This window comes from Netta rufina (genome assembly GCF_964035555.1).
Source record: "Netta rufina genome assembly, chromosome: 17".
Classification (NCBI taxonomy): domain Eukaryota; kingdom Metazoa; phylum Chordata; class Aves; order Anseriformes; family Anatidae; genus Netta; species Netta rufina.
The window spans coordinates 8,539,801-8,559,122 of record NC_140141.1 but is presented as its reverse complement, the minus strand read 5'-3'; the positions used below and the strand labels follow the sequence as shown (position 1 = coordinate 8,559,122).

The 19,322-nt window shown below is 38.3% G+C and overlaps 1 protein-coding gene across 1 annotated transcript in view; it reads left to right on the top strand.

Annotated features, from left to right (window-relative positions):
- The window catches only part of CCDC60 (coiled-coil domain containing 60), a gene marked incomplete at both ends in the record, with an annotated part of 57,671 nt that overhangs the window by 8,124 nt on the left and 30,225 nt on the right, over nt 1-19,322 (top strand). The window contains 2 exons of the mRNA XM_084297432.1: nt 11,462-11,545; nt 12,967-13,058. Coding sequence (XP_084153558.1) covers nt 11,462-11,545; nt 12,967-13,058 — 176 coding nt within the window. The remainder of the gene's footprint in view (nt 1-11,461; nt 11,546-12,966; nt 13,059-19,322) is intronic.

The following is a 19,322-nucleotide window of genomic DNA, read 5'->3' as shown; positions in this document are numbered from 1 at the left end:
CTTGAAAACAGTGATTTAATGGCAGAATGACATACAGCCTTAAAACTAATGGAATACAAAATAGGAAATCAAAACAAAGACAGTGCTTAAGGAGAATGGGCCACAGATGCAATGCAGTCTGTGTGTGCAGCTGGCATGGCTATCACAAAATGTTTCTGAAAATAGCTGTCCTCTGGAAAGTCAAGTTTTTGTGGCTTAGCTGTGGCTTACTCCCTTATTTGTGTCAAATGTTATCAATTTGTATTGAATTTCTTTTATCAGAATTGTAGAGTAGTTCCTAAATATTAATCTTTTTTTTTTTTTTTTTCTTTTAAGTCACAGATAAAATAGTATAGGGCTTATTAGCAGATAATGTAGTCAAATCTTTGAAAGAATGCTAGTTAGCTTCATGTGATGAGTCAGCCAGATATAAGTGAGGTGTGCGTGCTTGCTAGTGTTTTAGTATGAGTTACTAAAAATCCCTTTTTTTGTTCAGTATACTGTGCCTAAAACCCATGCAGAGCTGTTTGCTAGGACCTTAATGTAGCTATCAAGAGCACTTGGGGCTTTGTCTCAGAACTAAAGGGTACTCTGATCTTGCAAAAAACATAGCCAATAATTCTTTTCTTGACGTGGTCCGTGTTTGTCACGGACAAAGTTGGTGCCAGCTGGACTGTGGGTACCCTTCGTGCTGCTGTCACGGTATGGACTGTATTTATCCCTGTCAAAATGTAAACTTGGTCAGGAACTTTATTCCAGCAGAGTATGACCCTTAAAAAACATAGACTTGAGTGAAATTACCAATGGTTCAGAAGTTGCTTATCTTTTTCCTTGTAAAATTTGTTTTCAGTTTAGGTGGGTAGAATGTCCGTGTATGTCGTAACCAGTGAATACTCTTTGAATATTCCTTCTTAAAGTTGAAAACACTGGAAAAATGTGAAGAGATATGTCAGCTTTTTAAAATTCATATTTATTTTAAGGAAGTAACAAAAGTGGCTGCTTGGAAAAATAGACTGGAACTGTCAGTCCCATATTGTGATGTGCATGTGGAGAAAAGATGACTTTTTTAGGGCTGGCAGATGTGCTCTGTTCATTTTACAGGTCATTAAATTTCTCATTATACCAACTCAATCATCTGAGTTTTTAAAGTATGATTTGGAATATCCAAAAGATTAGACAGTGTGCAAAATAAATACAGAAATTTTTTCAAATTGTTTTGTCTTTCAAAATTAAAATGATAGATAAACTCCATAATGATCATACTATATTATTCTCATTGTCTGCCTACCCCATATGAAAGGTCATATCCTGAAATTAGGTATAGCACCGCATGCAGAGTAACACCAACCAACGTTGTATTTGTCAGTCAGTTTATAGATTCTGATTAACGTGTCTGAATTCTTAGAGGAGAGAATCTCTAATAGGAATTTGTGCATTAGAATATTATCTTTCCTGGCATAGCCAGCAATCTGCATCCCTTTTAATACTACTACAAAGCGCTGTGATGGCAGAAGAGAATTATTGTTGCTAAACTTCTCTACCCTTTGTAGGGTTTTATATTTCCTAGTCAATAAGTCTTCTCTGTCTGGTGGGGGGGGTGGGGGGGGGGGGCAGAGAGAAGAATCCCCCCAACCATCCCTCTCCCTGAACTGGATATAATGTTTTTTTTTTTTTTTCCCCCCGAAAAGCTCAAGATTACAGACATCAGTGACCACTTTTCCCCAAAGTTGCTAGTTGTGATATCAAAATAAATGTTTGACTGCAGAGTTCAAAGTTTTGTAGATGCTATTTGTGAGTAATAAGTGGCATAGAGCTCTGGAAGCTAAAGACACGTTATGCAATAGACATATTTTTCCATGTCGTTGCTGTTCCAACCTCCCACTGGTCCTGCCCATCCTCTTTTAAGAGCAGTTTCTGCAAATCACCTTGGTCTAATAGGCAGGGCATGAGCCATGTTGGCATCAGGCTGCCCGGAGATTACACCTTACTCCCTTCTGAGGATTCGAAGTTGTCATTCACGTTAGAAAGCTTTCAGACTTTATCTACATAGGAACTGTTCAAAAGAGGAATCAACTCGGGTGGCATGACAGAGTGCTAAGTCAGAAGCCCAGGAACCCCCCTGTGGCTGCTGCAGGAGGCTGGTGTGTCCCAAACGGCTGCCCTGTTTGCCCCGTATGCACTGATCCTAGACAATTCTCCTATCTTGTTTGAGTGTACCTCTGTAGTAGTGCAATTAGTATTGGAAAATTTAAGTAACACAGGGAATGTATACTATTTTTTAAATATACATATATATACCTCCAGATTGGGCCATTCCAGAAATAAGTGCTAGGTGGACACACAGCTGGCTTCCATAATCAGGAGCCTAGCAGCTAGTAATTTGACTCAAAGTACAAGAAAGGGCTTGGAAAAATTTCCTCCTTAACATTTTTACTCATTTACAGGAACCAAATTCTAATAAACCTTATGAACGTAAGCTATCAGGTTTTCCTAAGACATCAGTAAAATCAGCCACATAAAACTGATAATTCTGAACTCTGTATGAGGCAAAGCTGGGCTTGCTTATGCATCCCCAATTCCTTCCACAGGCCAGCTTCAGGATAATTAGTTGCTCATTCTCTCAATAGTTTTTGTGTCTTCATACCTACTACAAAAAAAAAAAAAAAACTTCTTTCTTAAGATCAAGGAAGTTCTAATATCTAGCTTGTTTGAAACAACATGCTTCAGAAATCACAGCCAACTCTTTCCTTCTTTCCTTCTGATGTACTGGGCCAGCTGTTGTTTGAGCAAATTGTGCTATAAAGTTTGTCATATTGTACTATAATGTGTTTTCCTCTGTTGCTGGAGTTTGAAATGAATGTAGATATTATGAAAAATGCTCAATTAAGTCTGTACAGAATGAGATTTGCTATTTATTGACTAAACCAGTAGGAGTGTTGCATGTTTGTTCCCACTGTTTCTCAGAGAATGTATTTCAGGAGGAATAGATGCAGTAATGGTACTGCTTTTGGTCCCAAATCTTTGTTCTTTAAATGGGTTACAGCAACTTGAAAGACTCTGAAGTGAGTTTCTTTTACCTTGGGCTGTATAATGTATCTCAGTGTATGTCTGTAAGACATTGTCACTTGAATTTTTTCCATGGTAGGTCTGGCAATGATATAGGAAGTAGCTCATTGTGCTGAAGATTTTTCTGGGCCAGTGATGGTTCTTTTAGTAGAAGTCAGGTCTGTTTCACTGAAAAAGCAAATCATCTGTTTTGTTATGTCTGCCTTGAATCACACCTATTCAAAAACATGACATATATTGCCACGGGGGAAAAAAGTGCTGTAATATTGAATTAAGAATTATTCTGAAATTCTTGCTAAAACGACTGTGGCCTTTGAGAAGAAAAGGCCCAAATCTTCATGCACTTTATTTGCTGGATTGTTCCTTCATCACTGCCCTGCCTCTTCTGTCCAATGTGTAAGGATTACACATTAAATTGGCATTGGCAAAGTGGAATGACGTATTACCCCCTGAGTGAAGGACTTACTCTGTATATAGTTTTAAGGTGTAAGCTGGGCAGGAGGGGAAGAAGAATTCAGTTACTGCTAGGGAAATGCTACAGCTCAAAAGGACAGCTCGCTATTTAAAAACAGGCGAGGTATCTCCATCATCCAAAGCTGCCTTTACCTTTTTGTTTGTTTGTAGAGCTTCTGTTTTTATTCATTCTAACTGCACTTCTGTGAAACATTCTTTTAAGCCTTTCAGTCAGCACAGGGCAGCGTGAAGATTGTTGCACATTGCTTTACTTTGTCTCAGTCTCTGGTGCCAGTTTAGCATTTTGCAGTCTTTTGCTGTTGCCAGTTAAAGTAACTCCTGCCTAGAAGGCTTGGGGGGGGGGGGGGATGGGAAAGGTCATATCAAAATACAATTTCTTTTACTCTGTAAACTCATGGAGTAACTACACTGTCCTGCTCACATATGAATGCCAAGACTTTTAAAGGAACTGCTTGAAACTGAAGACCTTAAGGTCCATGAGGAGTGGTGGAGGGCACAGAGAAAAGGGAAGAGAGCGAGGTGCTAACAGTATGCCTGGTATTCACTTTAATTTGATGTTCAGCATCCACATGATCAACAGTTGTGGCATATTAAATTAAAACCTGGTTGAGAAAAAAGGAGATATTCAGAAATCTGCCTCCTTTAGTTTTCTTCAGTGATAGTCAGATGTGCTGAAAGATTGAGTCAGACTGTGGAGTTAGACTTCTAGCTCAAGTCAAGAGGTGAGCTTTTGAGCTTCAGAGACCTGCTTTCAATTCCATGCCCTTTGTGTGTGTATTCTGTGTGACCAGGGACAAGTCACTTACCTGGTTGTACCTTCATCCTTCATATATACAGACTGACGTATATACTGACCAGCATATTGCGACCATTAATACTTTAGGTGGTAAATTGCTGTAGTAATGGGGACCCTGCAGGTACTACAGGTAAACAGGTTCTGGAGTCTTCACTGCTCTTGGATGCCAGAGTAGCCCTTGTGGTCCCTCCATCTCTGCCTTGCTTGCAGATAGTCCATTGTGCTGAAAGCCAGCTGTGTTTGGCTACACGTCTGTGACCTCCAGGTGTGACTGTTGCTACTCGTCTGTGGTACAAAGCCAAAGGAGATGTAGGATCTTGGTCTGTTTATTAATACAAGTACAAGAATAAGTGCTATGCCTTATTCCTACGTTGCTGTTTAGTAGATAAAAAGAAAGTGTGGGAGAAACTGCAGAAGTTCAGAAAGAAACAGGTGGTGCTTTTTGTTTTGCTAATCCTGAAGTGGTGACTGGACAGTTTAAAACTCAAGTAAAGTGTTAACAGTCTTCACAGCTGAGAACAGCGTGTGTTGGTCAGGATCAATTATTAACTTTTGTATGCACTGCTTATTTATTGAACCAATATCCTTAACCCTCTTTCTTTCTTCCTGTAAGAGAAAAGTTCTTTGGTCTTAACATGACCGAGCTTTGTAGTAACTTTCAGTTTTTGTTTTGTCCTCTACCAGGTGGCAGTCATTGTGCTTTCTATTCTGTGGCTCTTATTGATTTGGTCAAAAGTAATTAAAGAGATAATTTGTTCTCAATTACATTTCCCTGAATTTCCTGGGGCTGGTAACTCTGCTTACCAGCTGTGTGTTCCCCCAACTCATTCTCAAATTAACTTTGTTTTCACTATGAAATAAAACAGAATGGCATGTTCTTTATTTTGTTTGTTGCTTTTGGATTGAATAGTGACTCTGTGCTGTAGAAGATATTGATCTGTTAATTTTATTATGTACTCCTGCCTCGGTTCATGAACTTTCATGTTTTTAGCATAGCATTCCAATAAGAAATCATGTGTTAGACTAGCAGAACTAAGAAGCTAATTTTTTAGAGATGTTAATAAGGGTTTCTGTTTTTTTGAGTTTCCTTTGTTACTAAGTGGATCTCTTCAGCACTTTGTAAGTTATTTTAAACTACTAAATGCAAGAAGGAAATGAGCATTATTGTGGTACATGAGGGTTTTATTTTCTTAGTTAAATACTGTTTACATTAATTTCTAATACAACAGACTTTCTGGCAATCCAAAAGCTTTTTAGGATATTTGGTTTTCTGTAAGCAGATCTGGGGACAACATTTGTAATTCTAAATTGAGTAGAAGTAAATATCTAGAAAACAGTAGTGAAGGCTAACTATTATTTTGATTAACAGTATGCCACCAAAAATGTAAATAAAAGGCTTTGGGAGAGCTGCATAAACCTAAATTATTGACATGTTGCCCAGAGACCAGGTAAATGGCAGAAATATGAGGCATAAAGAGACATGTTGTACAGGAGCAGTTTTCTTTTATGTTTACTTGTAAGGACACAATTCAAAACCTTTAGATCATGGAGTTTTCAGATCATCCTATAATGAAATGGTTTTACATAGACTGTAAAGATGGCAGGTCAAATAATGTAGTTGCCTAAGGGGCTAAAAGCAACTGGGGGGTAAATACAATGGCAACAATGGCATTACAGTCGAGATTAATTTGATCCAATTATTTTACATAATTTATCCCTTATCAGAATTAAGTAAATATTCTTTGGAGAAAATAAAATGAAAAGAGGATTTCCCAGAGAAACTCCCTGAGGATAAGCTGAGGCAAAGTGATGGAATAAACAATAATAAGCTATAAGGCAGGGGGTTAGAACTAGGTGGACCTTAGGGGTCCTTTTCAACCCAAAAGATCCTGTGGTTCTGTTTTGGTATGAAAGCAATGGTCTTTCTGTACGTATGCTTTCCACTGCTATAATAGTTGAATAGTTCATAAAAGTTAATGAATAAGAAATGTTGTTTTCCCCATTTTTGGATATGGGGAACAGAGGCCTAGTGAGCTGAGGTGCTTGTACCAAAATTCATTTAAAAAAAAAAAAAAAAAAAAAAAAAAACGAAAAAAAACCACATGGGGAGATAGGGGAGGGGAAAGCTCTTAGTGGCTGATGGAAAGTGTTAAATGTTTTATTTAGGATGTCAGAGGAAGTTTGATAGAGATGAAATTGAGTCTACTTATTCTAAATTTCATTCTTACACCTTTACTGGTAAACAACCTTTCTCTCACTTATCAGGAAAAAGGAAGGAGGCAGCTGAAATGTCTTTATTGACAGTAATATGTTCGTTGGAGCATAGAAGGAGAGTGGACGGAACTGGAGCTCCCTCCCTCATTAATACTATGGTGAAACAGAGGGATGAGTACCCTCCTCCTTCAATAGTGGGATCATTTCTGACCAGAGACCAAGGAATGGAAGCTGCTGTAATAGCACTTAACAAGTGCTCCCCTTGGCAGCAGAGATTCTCAGCTGCAAAGTGCTTTGAATTATTGATATGGTACAGCACAACCTTAACAAATCAGGTGTCTTGTGTTTGAGGCTGAGATATATTTGCATCTGCGGATTTAGTTGTGGCATAGCTTAAGCTGGAGCACTAAAATAACATTACTCCTAGAGCAGACTTAATTTTCTGCAGAATATTCTTACTGAAGTCCTTTGCCTAGGAGTCTCTTGTGTTTAATTTAAAATTCTCTTTTGGCACTGATGTCTGTTCCATGTTCCCGCATTCTAGTGAAAGGGCAAAAAGGGTCAGTATTGAGCAGCAGCAGAAGCAGAAAAAAAAATGCATACCCTGAGTACTTGGCTAGAATGCGTGCTTTAAAAATCAACATTTAGAATGCTACCTGCAGAATAGCAGTAATCATCTCTGTATGGAGTGCTTCACGAGAGCTTTCTAAATGTTTTTGTAAAATTAAAAATACATTTCACCAGGTTGGGCTTGCATCTGGATGACTAAATGGGTGGCTTGTGATGAAGCTGTGTTGATTTATTTTCATCAAAACACAGTCACCTTTTGCAAATGTAATCATAATGCTCCTATTCAAGCGATATTAGAAAGAAGAGCGCAATAGGTGTGTCAAATCTATTTTTCACAATAGCATACCAACCAAATGGGTTGACCAGAGTGGAAAAAAGCTTCATGAATTGTCAAGGAAAGAAGTTCTTTCACCAGCCTAAGTAAAATAAATAAATAAATGAATACAAACTGAAAGCAAGCTTGGTGTGCCTCAGCTCTCCCATCTGTAGATGACATGCAGATCACCAACTCATTTTTCCACAACAGGATTTGGAAAACAAAATTGGAAGCTTTCAAAATTTACAGAATGACATCTGCAAAGATAAGTGTATGAAATGGAAAGTGTGTTTATTAAAAGGAAGGAAATGTCAGCTGAAGAAATTCTATTCTGCAGAATTTAAAATAAAGTGGAAGTGTCTGGGAATTGTTAGGATGAAATCTAGTGTCTGGAGGTAGTGGCTTGTGATTGAAACAAGTTATTGAAAAGAATTTATTCATCCAAAAATACTTGGAACTTTCAATCTTCTTCCTGAAGCTAAGAGGACGTGCAAAGAGCAGCCAAAGCCAGTAAGGAGGAATGCCAGACCTTTGTGTGTGCCACCTAAGATAGCTCTGGAAGGGGCTGCCTCCAGGTCCGCAGGAGCAGTTTATAGGGAACCAGATGGCATCGAGCTCCACCTGCTGCACTATCTCTGTAGTTCATTTTACTGAGAGCTGCTGGGTGTGATCTCAAGTAAAAGGACCGCAAACATTTTCAGGGAAACTTTTGGATTAATTTCCTCAAGTGATCTCACTTAGGACCACATTTCCTATATTACCGTATGTTTTTTTTTTTATCTGTTTAAATTGCTGTTCTTTCTTACATACAGAGTTGTATCTTATTCTGTTACTTCACTATAAAGAAAGCAGGAAATGATCACTGAAACAAGCCTTTGATAGCTTAAAAGCAAATTAGATGAACTAGGATAACAGTGTCCTTAAGTTGGAAACACTTTAAAAAAAAAAAAAAAAAAAAAGGTGGGGGGGCAGAGGGGGACCTCCAAGCCTGTTCACTGTTTCTGCACTAAGATTGTTCAGGTTGTCATGATAACATATTGTTGAGCCTAACAAATTAGACTTGGCAGCATTATCTCAGTCTTTTATATCTGCACTACAAATTATGAAGATGGAATTCTCCTGTTCTATCATTATGTACTGCTACTGCTTTAAGCTCAGGTTGCGCCTTTTCAATACATGACATAATGAAAGATATCGTTGTAGGAAAGGAAGCTATTTCCTTCTGTTTTCTGTGATAAGGCTGATTGAATCACATTATTAGTACCTGGGTGGAAGGGTAGCATATGTGATACCTCCCTCCCCTTCCTTCCTGTCAAACTGTGCAAAGGTTAGGTAGGCTTACAGCTCTTTTCTCTTGCCTTTCCTCATGAACTGGCAGCGCTGCCTGACCAGAGGTGGGATGCAGGATAACATTGCATCCTGTAAAACGTTGATCACAAATTTATTTTTTCCCATCATATCCAGGAATCTCTGAAAGTTCTCTTTGAAAGAAGCTTTTCTCCCAGTGCTCTACAGCATTGCACATTTGCAAAGAATGTGCCTAAATGGATTTTGAGCCAGTACTGGTGGTCAACGTACCTCTAAACCATTGAAGTCTTTGGAGCAGTGAGTTATTCTGAGAGATTTTTTAAATTGATTTTAATCACGTCATTCAGGGTATTGCCAGCTGTAAAAACAATGGTAGCTGGCCATGGCCAACATATTGCTGCTTCTGCTGGGAGAAAAAAAATAGTGTCAGGAACAAATCAGACTGGAAATTTGGCTGATTCTGAAGCCTAAGATGCTTCTGCTCCAAGTCCAAATCAGGTTTCTAATAGCTTTCTCTTTAAATACAGATTAAATGTTTGCAATTATAAAACAAAACAGTAACAAGAAAAACCATCACCAGCATCAGTCTGCATGCTATTCCTGTGGCAAAGAAGATGAGAACTCACATGAGCTTACAATTTTGGGTTTTGTTGCTTATTATACTATGGGATGATGCTCAGATAAGGTTGGTGGTTAGCACTGTAGATTGCAAGTACAGAGGAGAAAGCCAGATGAAAGTAGTTCAACCTTTGTTCTCCTTCTCTGCTACTGTGTCAAAAGACTGAGAATTTATTGGAGCTATTTTTTCCATTGTAATCTCAAAATGATGTGTGCCCTAATGTAAATTAAATGTTGTTCAAAATATTAAAATGTTGGATGGGGGGAGGAGGATGAAAACCTTTCACATTTTGAAATGAAATTGGTTCCAGGCCAGGTTCTCTGAAGGCTTGTTTCACCTAGGAAGTCATTTACCCATCCATCTGGCACCTTTCTACTGTGAAGAGTACTCTGAAGTTTAGAAGTGTGGATCAGCGAAAAATAAGTTACATCGTTTAGCATTATGTTTCAGATATTGTTTGTGTGCATTAATATACATACAGTTATGAATATAGTTTCTTATGCTGAAAATAAAAAATCAAAACCACAAATACTGGGTTTTGTTTGGCAACAGATTTCTGAGATCCAGTCAACTTTTGAAAGTCTGTTTTCACAAATAAAGATATGGGACTATTCAGACAAAATGTATTGATTATGGCATATAATCATAAATAGTTGCACTGAGTTTTAGGAAAAATAAAATTTGAGACTCTCTTCACTGACTGCATACTTATTTCCAGTAATTTCCTCTGATGGGGTGAAATACGGGTGCCTGCTCAGGCTGTAAAATGATTCCTTTCTCATTCAGTGTGTGAATGAGCTTTTCTTCACACACGGAGGCAGCTCTTGGATGTATCAGGGTCCCTCTAAGATTTGTACTCCCAATCCCTGTCAATTTGCCATCTGTCCCTGCTCCTGCTGACCAATCTTGTTCAAGTGCTCCCCAATTGCATGAAATAGCAAAGCCTTTGGACACTTGTCTTTGACATTTTATTAGTTCATCTTTACATGCTGCAGAAAATCTTATTTCTATTCCAGCTACTTTGCTTTTAGTACCATTGCTGCTTAATTTTTTTTCCAGTCTTTTGTTTATGGGCTGCCTCAGTGATTACATTAGAATGCTGGTGTTAGCAGTTTTCTAGGGGGTGAAGAATGCTGCTCCGTACACCTTTAACCTTTGTTCTGCTGAAATGTTACATTGGAACATAGATTTGGAAAGCAGTTTGTGCCTTCCCAAGTCAAGATTCTAAGCAAAGTGCTGTGCTCTTAGGGATTTTTAAAACACTTAAGTATTTCCAGGCTTTGCACTGTTGTGCAAAAGCTATATAGTGTAGCAAGTATTTCATCCACAGCTCTGAATTTGCTGTGCAGAGACTTTCAGACTTTGTTGTACATCAGCTCTGCCCAAGCTATATGGCTGTGGCTTTCTAGGGCCTCCAGCTTTGCTTTGCTTGGAATCAATAAATGAGCTCTTTGATCTGAAACTACTCCAGGAAGGAATTTCTATTTTCATATCCTTTTAGCCTGAGCACCATACACTGCTGAGTGATCTAAAATCTTTTATTAATCTACCTGCATATATACATAGGTATATAAATATTAATAGGAGGGAATCTGTCTTCCTTCCACTTGAATAACCTACTGGTTGAAGGAGAACTAAAAATGGGCTTGTGTTTGACTTCAGGGCTTTTCATGAGTCTGTGCCATCCTTGGGGGTGAAAGCACAGACCCAAGAATAGTGATCTAGCGTGGTATCTATCTTCAGGGAAGAACAATTACTGGTAAGTAATTTCCTATTCCTGTTTTGGAAATTGGATTTTCTTTTTATGTTAGATGCAGTAGATAAATCTTCCATAAGAAAAGTGGTTTTTTTAAACATTCAAGCACAGTAATTTAGAAAGCGTGTATGCACTTTGCGCGGTAGGTTTTCCATAGGTGCTTCACATGAGAACCTCTCTGTGTGCCAGATTTACTCAGTGACATTTTAAGTGTTTCTACATAAGACTAGCCATTATATTTGTTTTAGTTTGCCTCCCTGTAGGACAACTTATTTGCACCACTTAATTTTGAAAATGGTGACCAGCTACTGTATGGCAAATGAGCACTTCAAATATGGTTACATGTTTTTGTTAATATTTTAGGAACCAGCAAAAAAAGATGGGCGGGAAAGACCACGCAAAGAAGTAGCTAAGGTTCCTACTAATGAGTACTCTTTCAATCCGAAGGTAAGACTACATAGTTTAATTACTGTTGAAGCTTTGATTCGGGATTAAGTTAAAGAAGCCAACAGACAGACATCATATTTAAAATATATACATAAGTGTTTACTGTGTTCAAGGCTTAAAGCCTTACTGTATAAAAGGAACTGGCCTTTTTGCTGGCTGGTGAACATATCATAGGTTTTATCTAGTAAAACAATCGCTAATGAGTGAGATAAGTTTATAGTGTAATTTGGTAAAAAAATACTATTCAGAAAATTCACTTTAGTGTTGCTAGTTATTCCATTCATCAACTCTGGAAGGCCAACCTTCAAACTATACAACAGTTTAGCACAGAAATGACTAACGTATTCAGAATGTTTAAGCATTTTGTTTTTTGAAGGACGTAGGTCAGTATTGCACATCCTTATATCTCAAAAACCTGTAGGTGAAAGGGGTGTTGGTCATCTTTATTTCCTTTACTGGGAATTTATTTTTATGGGCACCCTAGGACAACTTACAAGATGCACAAAACTGCCCAAAGGAATAGCTTAGGCTGCCCCTCAGGTTGTGCACGCCAATATTACTCTTCCCAGTATATGGCAATTCAGCCATGCACTCCTTGCACATTGAATGCTGCCTCAGCTGCATATTTTATTAGCTTAACTAACACATGCAAAAGCACTGTATGCACACAGCATGTGATCATCATTCTATAAAACTGATGCAGCTGTTCTCTGGAAGCCCCAAGGATACTTCTAAGCCATGGCTAGTTCAACAACAAATGTAAACTTTTATCTCAGAGATGTTCAGAAGAAAACATGTTGCATGCATTTGAACAATGTACTAAGTTGATGATTTTAATTCCCTTGTGTGAAATTGCTGACCTTGTGTATATACTCCTTTTAAAAATAAATAAGAAACCATTATGTTCTATGCTCCAAAAGCAGCCACATCTGTGGAACTTTTCATATTGCTTTCATCTTTTTGCTTTGTTTGTGTGTGTTTGTTTAAAAATGCCTATCTCCTTGTTTCGAGTCTGAAAATCTTCTTGGACTGGAACTGCTAAAGTATTTCTCTCTCATGTATACTTCTTGTAGTTTGCATAAGCTGTCACAGCAGTCATTCCCTTAGTCTAGGCAATTGAACAGTCTCTTCTTGTCTGATAGTTTAATGAGTCTCACAGGTCCTTAACTGCTTGTAAGGCTTCTGTTAAATCCAAAGTCAGCCAACGAGTTAAAAGCTGTTGAAACGCACGTGTCTACACAGACATACCATATAAAGTTTTTTTACATGCTTATGAAGTGTCCTAATGCTGTCCCAGATATTTTCTGACCATCTCAGACAATGTTTAGTGATTAAAGCTGAACTCTGAGACTGCACATATCTTATCTCTGCTGAGCTCTTATTAATACCCTAATGCTAATTATCAACTTTATCACTTTCAGTCTGACCCACCGGAATCAGTGAAGAGACTCACCTCATTTAGAGAAACAGGAAAGGAGCTGAGGACTCTTAATAAAGCTTTAGCTCAGTCAAGGTAAGGGAATCCAGAGCACACAGAAATGGACCAGTCAAGACTGAAAGAATTGTTGGTTCTTCAGTGGCAGCAGTTGGATTAGAGACAAAATAATCAACTGTACTAACAGCTTAGGGAAAGATGGCTCATAATTTTCTCTCTATGTGCTGTTGTGTATACTCAAAATTTCGACTCTGGTGCATGAAGAATGATTGACAGCTCTGTTGATAATTCTACGTTGTTTAAGTGTTCATTATAAAGGTGTTTGCTATTTCTTTGCAGGTTTTTTTGCATAAAACAGTATTGTGCCAAGATCTGGTAATCAAAGTAGTCAGAAATAAGCAAAGGTGTCCACTGTGGTGGAAAATATAATGGTAGATATTCTCACTACAAACAGAAATACATGCAGAGACTCATTCAGAATATTCCAACTTGAGTCTCAGGAAGATGCTGACTTGGTAGGAACAAACTCTTGTGCTCCTTAGTTGATGGGAATGGGGATGTTTTAATCAGACATAAATCTGGGATCCTATATAGCCTTCAGCCAACTGTTTGAACAACAACCATTATTTGATTTAGGGGGTTGACCATAAAAATTGGTTGGGCATGCTTGCTTTTCCTAGAATGTATCTTCTATTACCACTGTCAGAGATGCAGTAAGCTGTCTCTGCAGGGCATTTCTTATAGTCCCATTAAAAAACAAAACAAAACAATGAAGCCTATTGGGCGTAGTCTTTAGCAAAGAGTGGTTTCCAGTTCAGGTACTCATACTTTTAAATGCACTTATGCTGCGTTGACACCTGTGTTTCAGCATTGTCACTACAGCTGCTCCTTAAGTTGATGAGACCGAGCCTTCAATATGCTGTTCTGTTTCAATCATACATTTTGATTGCACTCCAAACTTGCCTACAGAAACTATTCACTGTATTTGCTAAGTATTAGCTTAAGTAATTGCTAAACCGTTTAAGTCTTGCAGTAGGTGACTCTGGAGTTTTCTACATTTTCCTGGAACCTTCTAGCTTTCTTGATGTGAGTATTAATCTAAGAAACAAGAATCATTTGCAACTGAAACAGCAAGCAGTAGTACAAAAAGGTGATTTACATCTGGCAAGGTTTAGTTACAGCCTGCTGCAAATAAAATTGACAAATTGCTGCTGCCAGCCCCAGCAGGGTACACCTTACATGAGTGTTTACCACGTTTGTAGACTTTGAGCCTTTGAAGAACATTCACTAGATAAAAATAGTTGAATCAAAGCAAGCAGCAACAAGACAGACATTTATATGGAAACTTAATTTAATTGGTTAAATCCAAGGAAGTCTGCCAGTCAAGAGAACACGTGATATTGTATCTTCATAATATGTTAAAGATTGTTTGAGATTGTAATGGTACAGAAATCAAGGAAGGTAGAGAAAAGTAGCTTCTTGGCATGTGCTACTCCAGAGGAATCACAACTTTACTTCTCACAATGTAGTGTTTATACAATGTAAACATTTTGAAATATTTATACTATAAACATTTTTACTAAGCTGTATACTACTTACTCATTATAGTGTTAAATTTCACATTCTTCCCTTTTATCCTTATTTTAATCCAGTTATTTTTCATTTATTTTGTTAATTTGTGAATTTTCACTTTATAAATTTGACTGAAAAGGTGATAAACCATAAGCAAAATAATAAATGTTGCATACTTCAAATGTTGAATGAGCCATTTTAGTAAAGGCTGGCTTGGTTTTGCTGTAAATGCAGTGTTAATTATGTTTGTCTGCCTTCATTGCTAACTATTAGTGGCATTGTCTCTTTGAAGTCAAGTTAAAGTTCTTTTGATGAAAAGCTGTCAGAGGTCAGTTTCTTCTTGATTTGCGATTTGCAGGTGTTTGCAGCTTGTTTTAGGATGTTTTACATCCTTTAATTTTGAATGAGTAGGATAAAAAAATGCTTAAAACGTTTTGTAGGATGAAGTTTACCATCACCCGTGATATGAAAAGGCTTGATTTTTAAGTTTGATGCAACTGATTTGCCAGGCATTTGGATGAAGCTAACTGAACCATTCTTCTCATTATAATTTATAGTTCAAAGGAATTGAGTGTCATTTTGCTAGTAGGTTAACCTGAGGGGGCCTTGGTTTGTTACTTGCTGGGAAACATTTTGAAATGTCAGTAGGAGCTACGTAGTATTTTTGCATACCTTGACCAATGTAGAGATGTTTAGGATCAACTGAGCTTTTCCACATCGTTGAAATTCTCTGCAATTAAATAGACTGAGTGAGCTTCTAATTATATAATTATAGAGATTTTATACCTACAACTTCTTCAGCATATGAATGGACAATACAGGGCTGTTTTTGCAGAACCTGGTGTTTTGAGCTCTTGATGAGGAGTACTGAATCTGAAGGATTCAGTGGCAAGAAAAACAATGCTTTTCCAAGGTGGCTTTGCTGTGTGCTAAAGCAGCTCCATGTAGGACAAGTGGTACAAACTGCAGCTGGATGTGATTAGTTCATACCAGAAGGAGAAAAGTAGATGGCCTCTCCACGCTTCCTGCACCTTCTGCTCCCTGTTTCTGAGCATTATAGCATTGTGGTGAGTGCTCTATAGGGAGGTCAGAAATTGGGAGTGGGGGTATCAAGACGGTGATCCTAACTCCTGCTGAGCAGTGCTCTGTGTACCTTTGTACAAATCATTTGACCTCACTGCACCTCCATCAAGTAAATTGGAATCAGAAACAGTGCAATGTATCTGAACTAAATTTACTGCATAAATATATAGCTTTTAATTTGGCATGGATGGCAGAGTGTGAATGAAAATTGCTTTTTTTTTTTTTTTAACATATAGGGTTTTTTTCTTTAACCATTTGTATTTACATTCTTTATTTTCAGTCTTATTACCATTATCTTACGCTTTCAGGGATGTTAGCTTGAAAACTTGTATGATGCCTAGCACTCAGGGCATGCAAGCATTGTCTTAAGTTCACAGCTCTGATGGGTATCAGGTAGATGATGATTACTCTGATAGGAAATAGGAAAAAATCAAATTGTGGATGTAAGATTATCACTGGAACAATTGGGACTGGAACTCAGGTGTCTCAGGTAAGTAAATACTTGAGTTGTTATTCTAGATTTCAGTGATGTCTCTTTCTCTGATTCTTTTTCAAAATTGGGCCACTAAATCAGAAGCTCCAGGGAAAGACTTTAGGAGATCCAGTCCATCACTCTGGGTGAGTGCAGTTGTTTCCTATAATAGATGAAGTGATTTGTGTAGCCTACTTTTAACTCAAGACACATGCTTCACATAATCATAAATGCAGATTCACCTTCAGCTGGATGTTTAATGGTAATGTAATCTGCAAAATTATGTTAAATGCAGACTTTTAATGATGTGAATAGATTTGATCCTAATGTATTTTGATGTTATGTTTTCTGAGTGATTTAAAAAAAAAAATAACAAAAAAACACAGCTAAAAGGACAGAGAAGTTCTTATTCTTTTATGGACATTATCAGCAGAATTGTCTGTTAAGTCCTGATCAGTTGTACCTGTACCACACCCACAGAGGACAGGAATGTTGGGCAACTTCCTAAACATCTAATTTGGCCCACAGAATGTTTTTTTACTGCTGATGCAGAAAATAGACAGACCCCAACTCTATTTTAATATCCCAAGCAGAACTTGGTGTGCTGACAAGTAAGAAAATCTATACCTGTTAAAGCATCTCCAACTCCTCCGTGTTTTTCTAGTTCCATAAACTTAGTTTTCAGTTGTATGCAATACTTGCTTCATGTAATTTCAAATGCCTGAGTGGGATCTATTCCTGTCCACTGATTTTCCATCACCATTGAAATGTAGGTGGAACACAAAGCAAAAGAAGACTTAATCTTGTGTTACTGCACAAGTAAATTTATATTTACCTTTTACATTGACAGCACAGTGTGGTGCCTTCACACTGATGGCTAGCAAAGTTCCACTATACTTCTCTCTCAATCTTCTTCCTCAAAGGAAGAGAGGGAGAAAATAAAATGAAAAGAGCTTGAGGGTTGAGATAAGGACAGGGAGATCACTCACCATTTACCATCACAGACAAAACAGACTGAACATAGGGAGATTAATGTAACTTACTGCCTATCACTAACAGATTAGAGCAGTGAGAAACTAAAAGCAAACCAAAAACATCCTCCCATCCACACTATCCTACCTCCTTTCCCCATGTGGTGCAGGGGAACAGGGAATGGGGATTACAGCCAGTTCATAACACTTCATCTGCTGCTCCTTCACAGTCGTTCTCTGCCCCTGCTCCAACGTGGGGTCCCTCCCAGGGATGCCATCCTTCCCTAACTGGTCCTATGTAGGTTTCCCACAGGCAGCAGCTCTTCAACAACTGCTCCCGTATGGGTCTGGACAATCGGGCTGATCCTTCAGAAGCAGACTGCTCCAGAATGGGTCCCCCACAGGCTGCAGCTCCCCTGAGACCTCCTGCTCCTGCGTGGCCTCTTCTCCACAGGTAGCAGCTCTGGCTTGGGGCTTGCTCGGGCGGGGATTCTCCATGGACCGCAGCCTCCTCCAGGCCACGTCCACCTGCTCCACCGGGGGCTCCTCCACCCATGGAGGGGCTGCAGCATGGAGATCTGCTCCATGTGGGACCCATGGGCTGCATAGGGACAGCCTGCTCCACCAGGGGCCTCTCCATGGGCTACAGAGGAACTTCTGCCCCCCTTCTGCACTACCCTTGGTGTCTGTAGGGTTGTTTCTCTCTATATTTTCTTACTTCTTTCTACCTTAGTGCTGTTGCACAGCAGGTTTTTTGTTTGTTTGTTTGTTTTTCCTTTCTTAAATCTGCTCTCACAGAGGCACAGAAGCATTGCTCTATGGCTCCACTCTGGCCATTAGCAGATCCCTTTTGGAACTGGCTGGGACTGGCTCTTATCTAATGTGGGGCAGCTCCTGGGCTCTTCTCACAGAGGTTGCTCCTCAGCCCCCCTGCTACCAAACCTTGCCATGTAAACCCAATCCACACAGTAAATGATAAATTTACACATTTGGGTTTTGGTTATTCTGTTTTATGAATATCAGAAATTTAGCTTGTTCAGTGCCTAATCAGAGGTTCTTAGCAAGCTCATGAGAAATGTGTTTGCATACTGTTGTGCAAGCAATGGTCACTTGTTTCTTGAGAGCATTTGTTGTCTGAATACATGTTCAAATGAAGTTTGCCTGTCATTTTGTGTAATACCACACATTCTTTACATTGTAATCCCGGTGGTGATCCTGCAGCACATCTAATAAACTTTATTCATTGTGGGAATTAAGTCACAAATCCTATATGCCTTATATAATTTAAGAAGTAAAGTATGATGTGAACTACAATGGCCGTGGAGAAGTTTGCTTGAGAAAAAATAGGGAAACTGATTTTTGAGATGTAGACTTGCATCTTCTAGTGCTTTCTAAAATATGCAGTAGCCAAATGACGTGATATGCAGAAATATATCCAACATACTTTATATCTGGAAATCAAGAGTAAGCGATAACTTTTTTTATATTATTCTGTTGTATAAGCCTGGATATTCCTCAACTGTCGCTGTATGACCTTTTAACAATGAAAATGCTACCCATTCACCTTGAGTGTTTGTACAATGCTGCTTTGACTAAATCTGCATGTAGGATAAAAAAGAACTGTAAGAAAAGCAAGGAGATGAAACGAGCAGCCTTTTTAACCAAATATTGAGATACAGAGTTTCAGGAAAAGATAATTTCAAATGAGAATTACTGTACTGATGGTTTGGACCAAAGAGCATGTCAGCAATACTTCTTAGTAACAAATTCAGACTACAGAAAAGGAGCTATTTTCTGGGGGGGAAGCAGAGTGGAAAATGCACAAAAGAAGAAAACTGGAGTGTAAATCATTAGGACAGCAACTTTTTATTTCAATGAAAGCAGTCAGGCTAGCAGAGCAGAATGCTAATACATACTACAGGGAGTCAGTGAATACAAATGACCTTTGTGGATTTTTTTTTGCTGCCTTTCCTTATGATTGAAAAGGAACAGCGAGCAGTTGTCTTAATTGGATGTTAATTGATACATATTCATGGAAAGTAATGTCTGTGATCTTGCAGCTTGTTTGTATTAACAAGTATAATGGAACAAACTGAGGAAGTTTTTTAGGAATAATGATCAGAGTGACATAGCATAGTAGTATGAATTTTAAAATTATCTCAAAAATGTTTGAAGTCGTTACCAGAACAGACTTAAATGCATTCATAACGCTTTAATATTCCACTTTAAACATTAAAAAACATG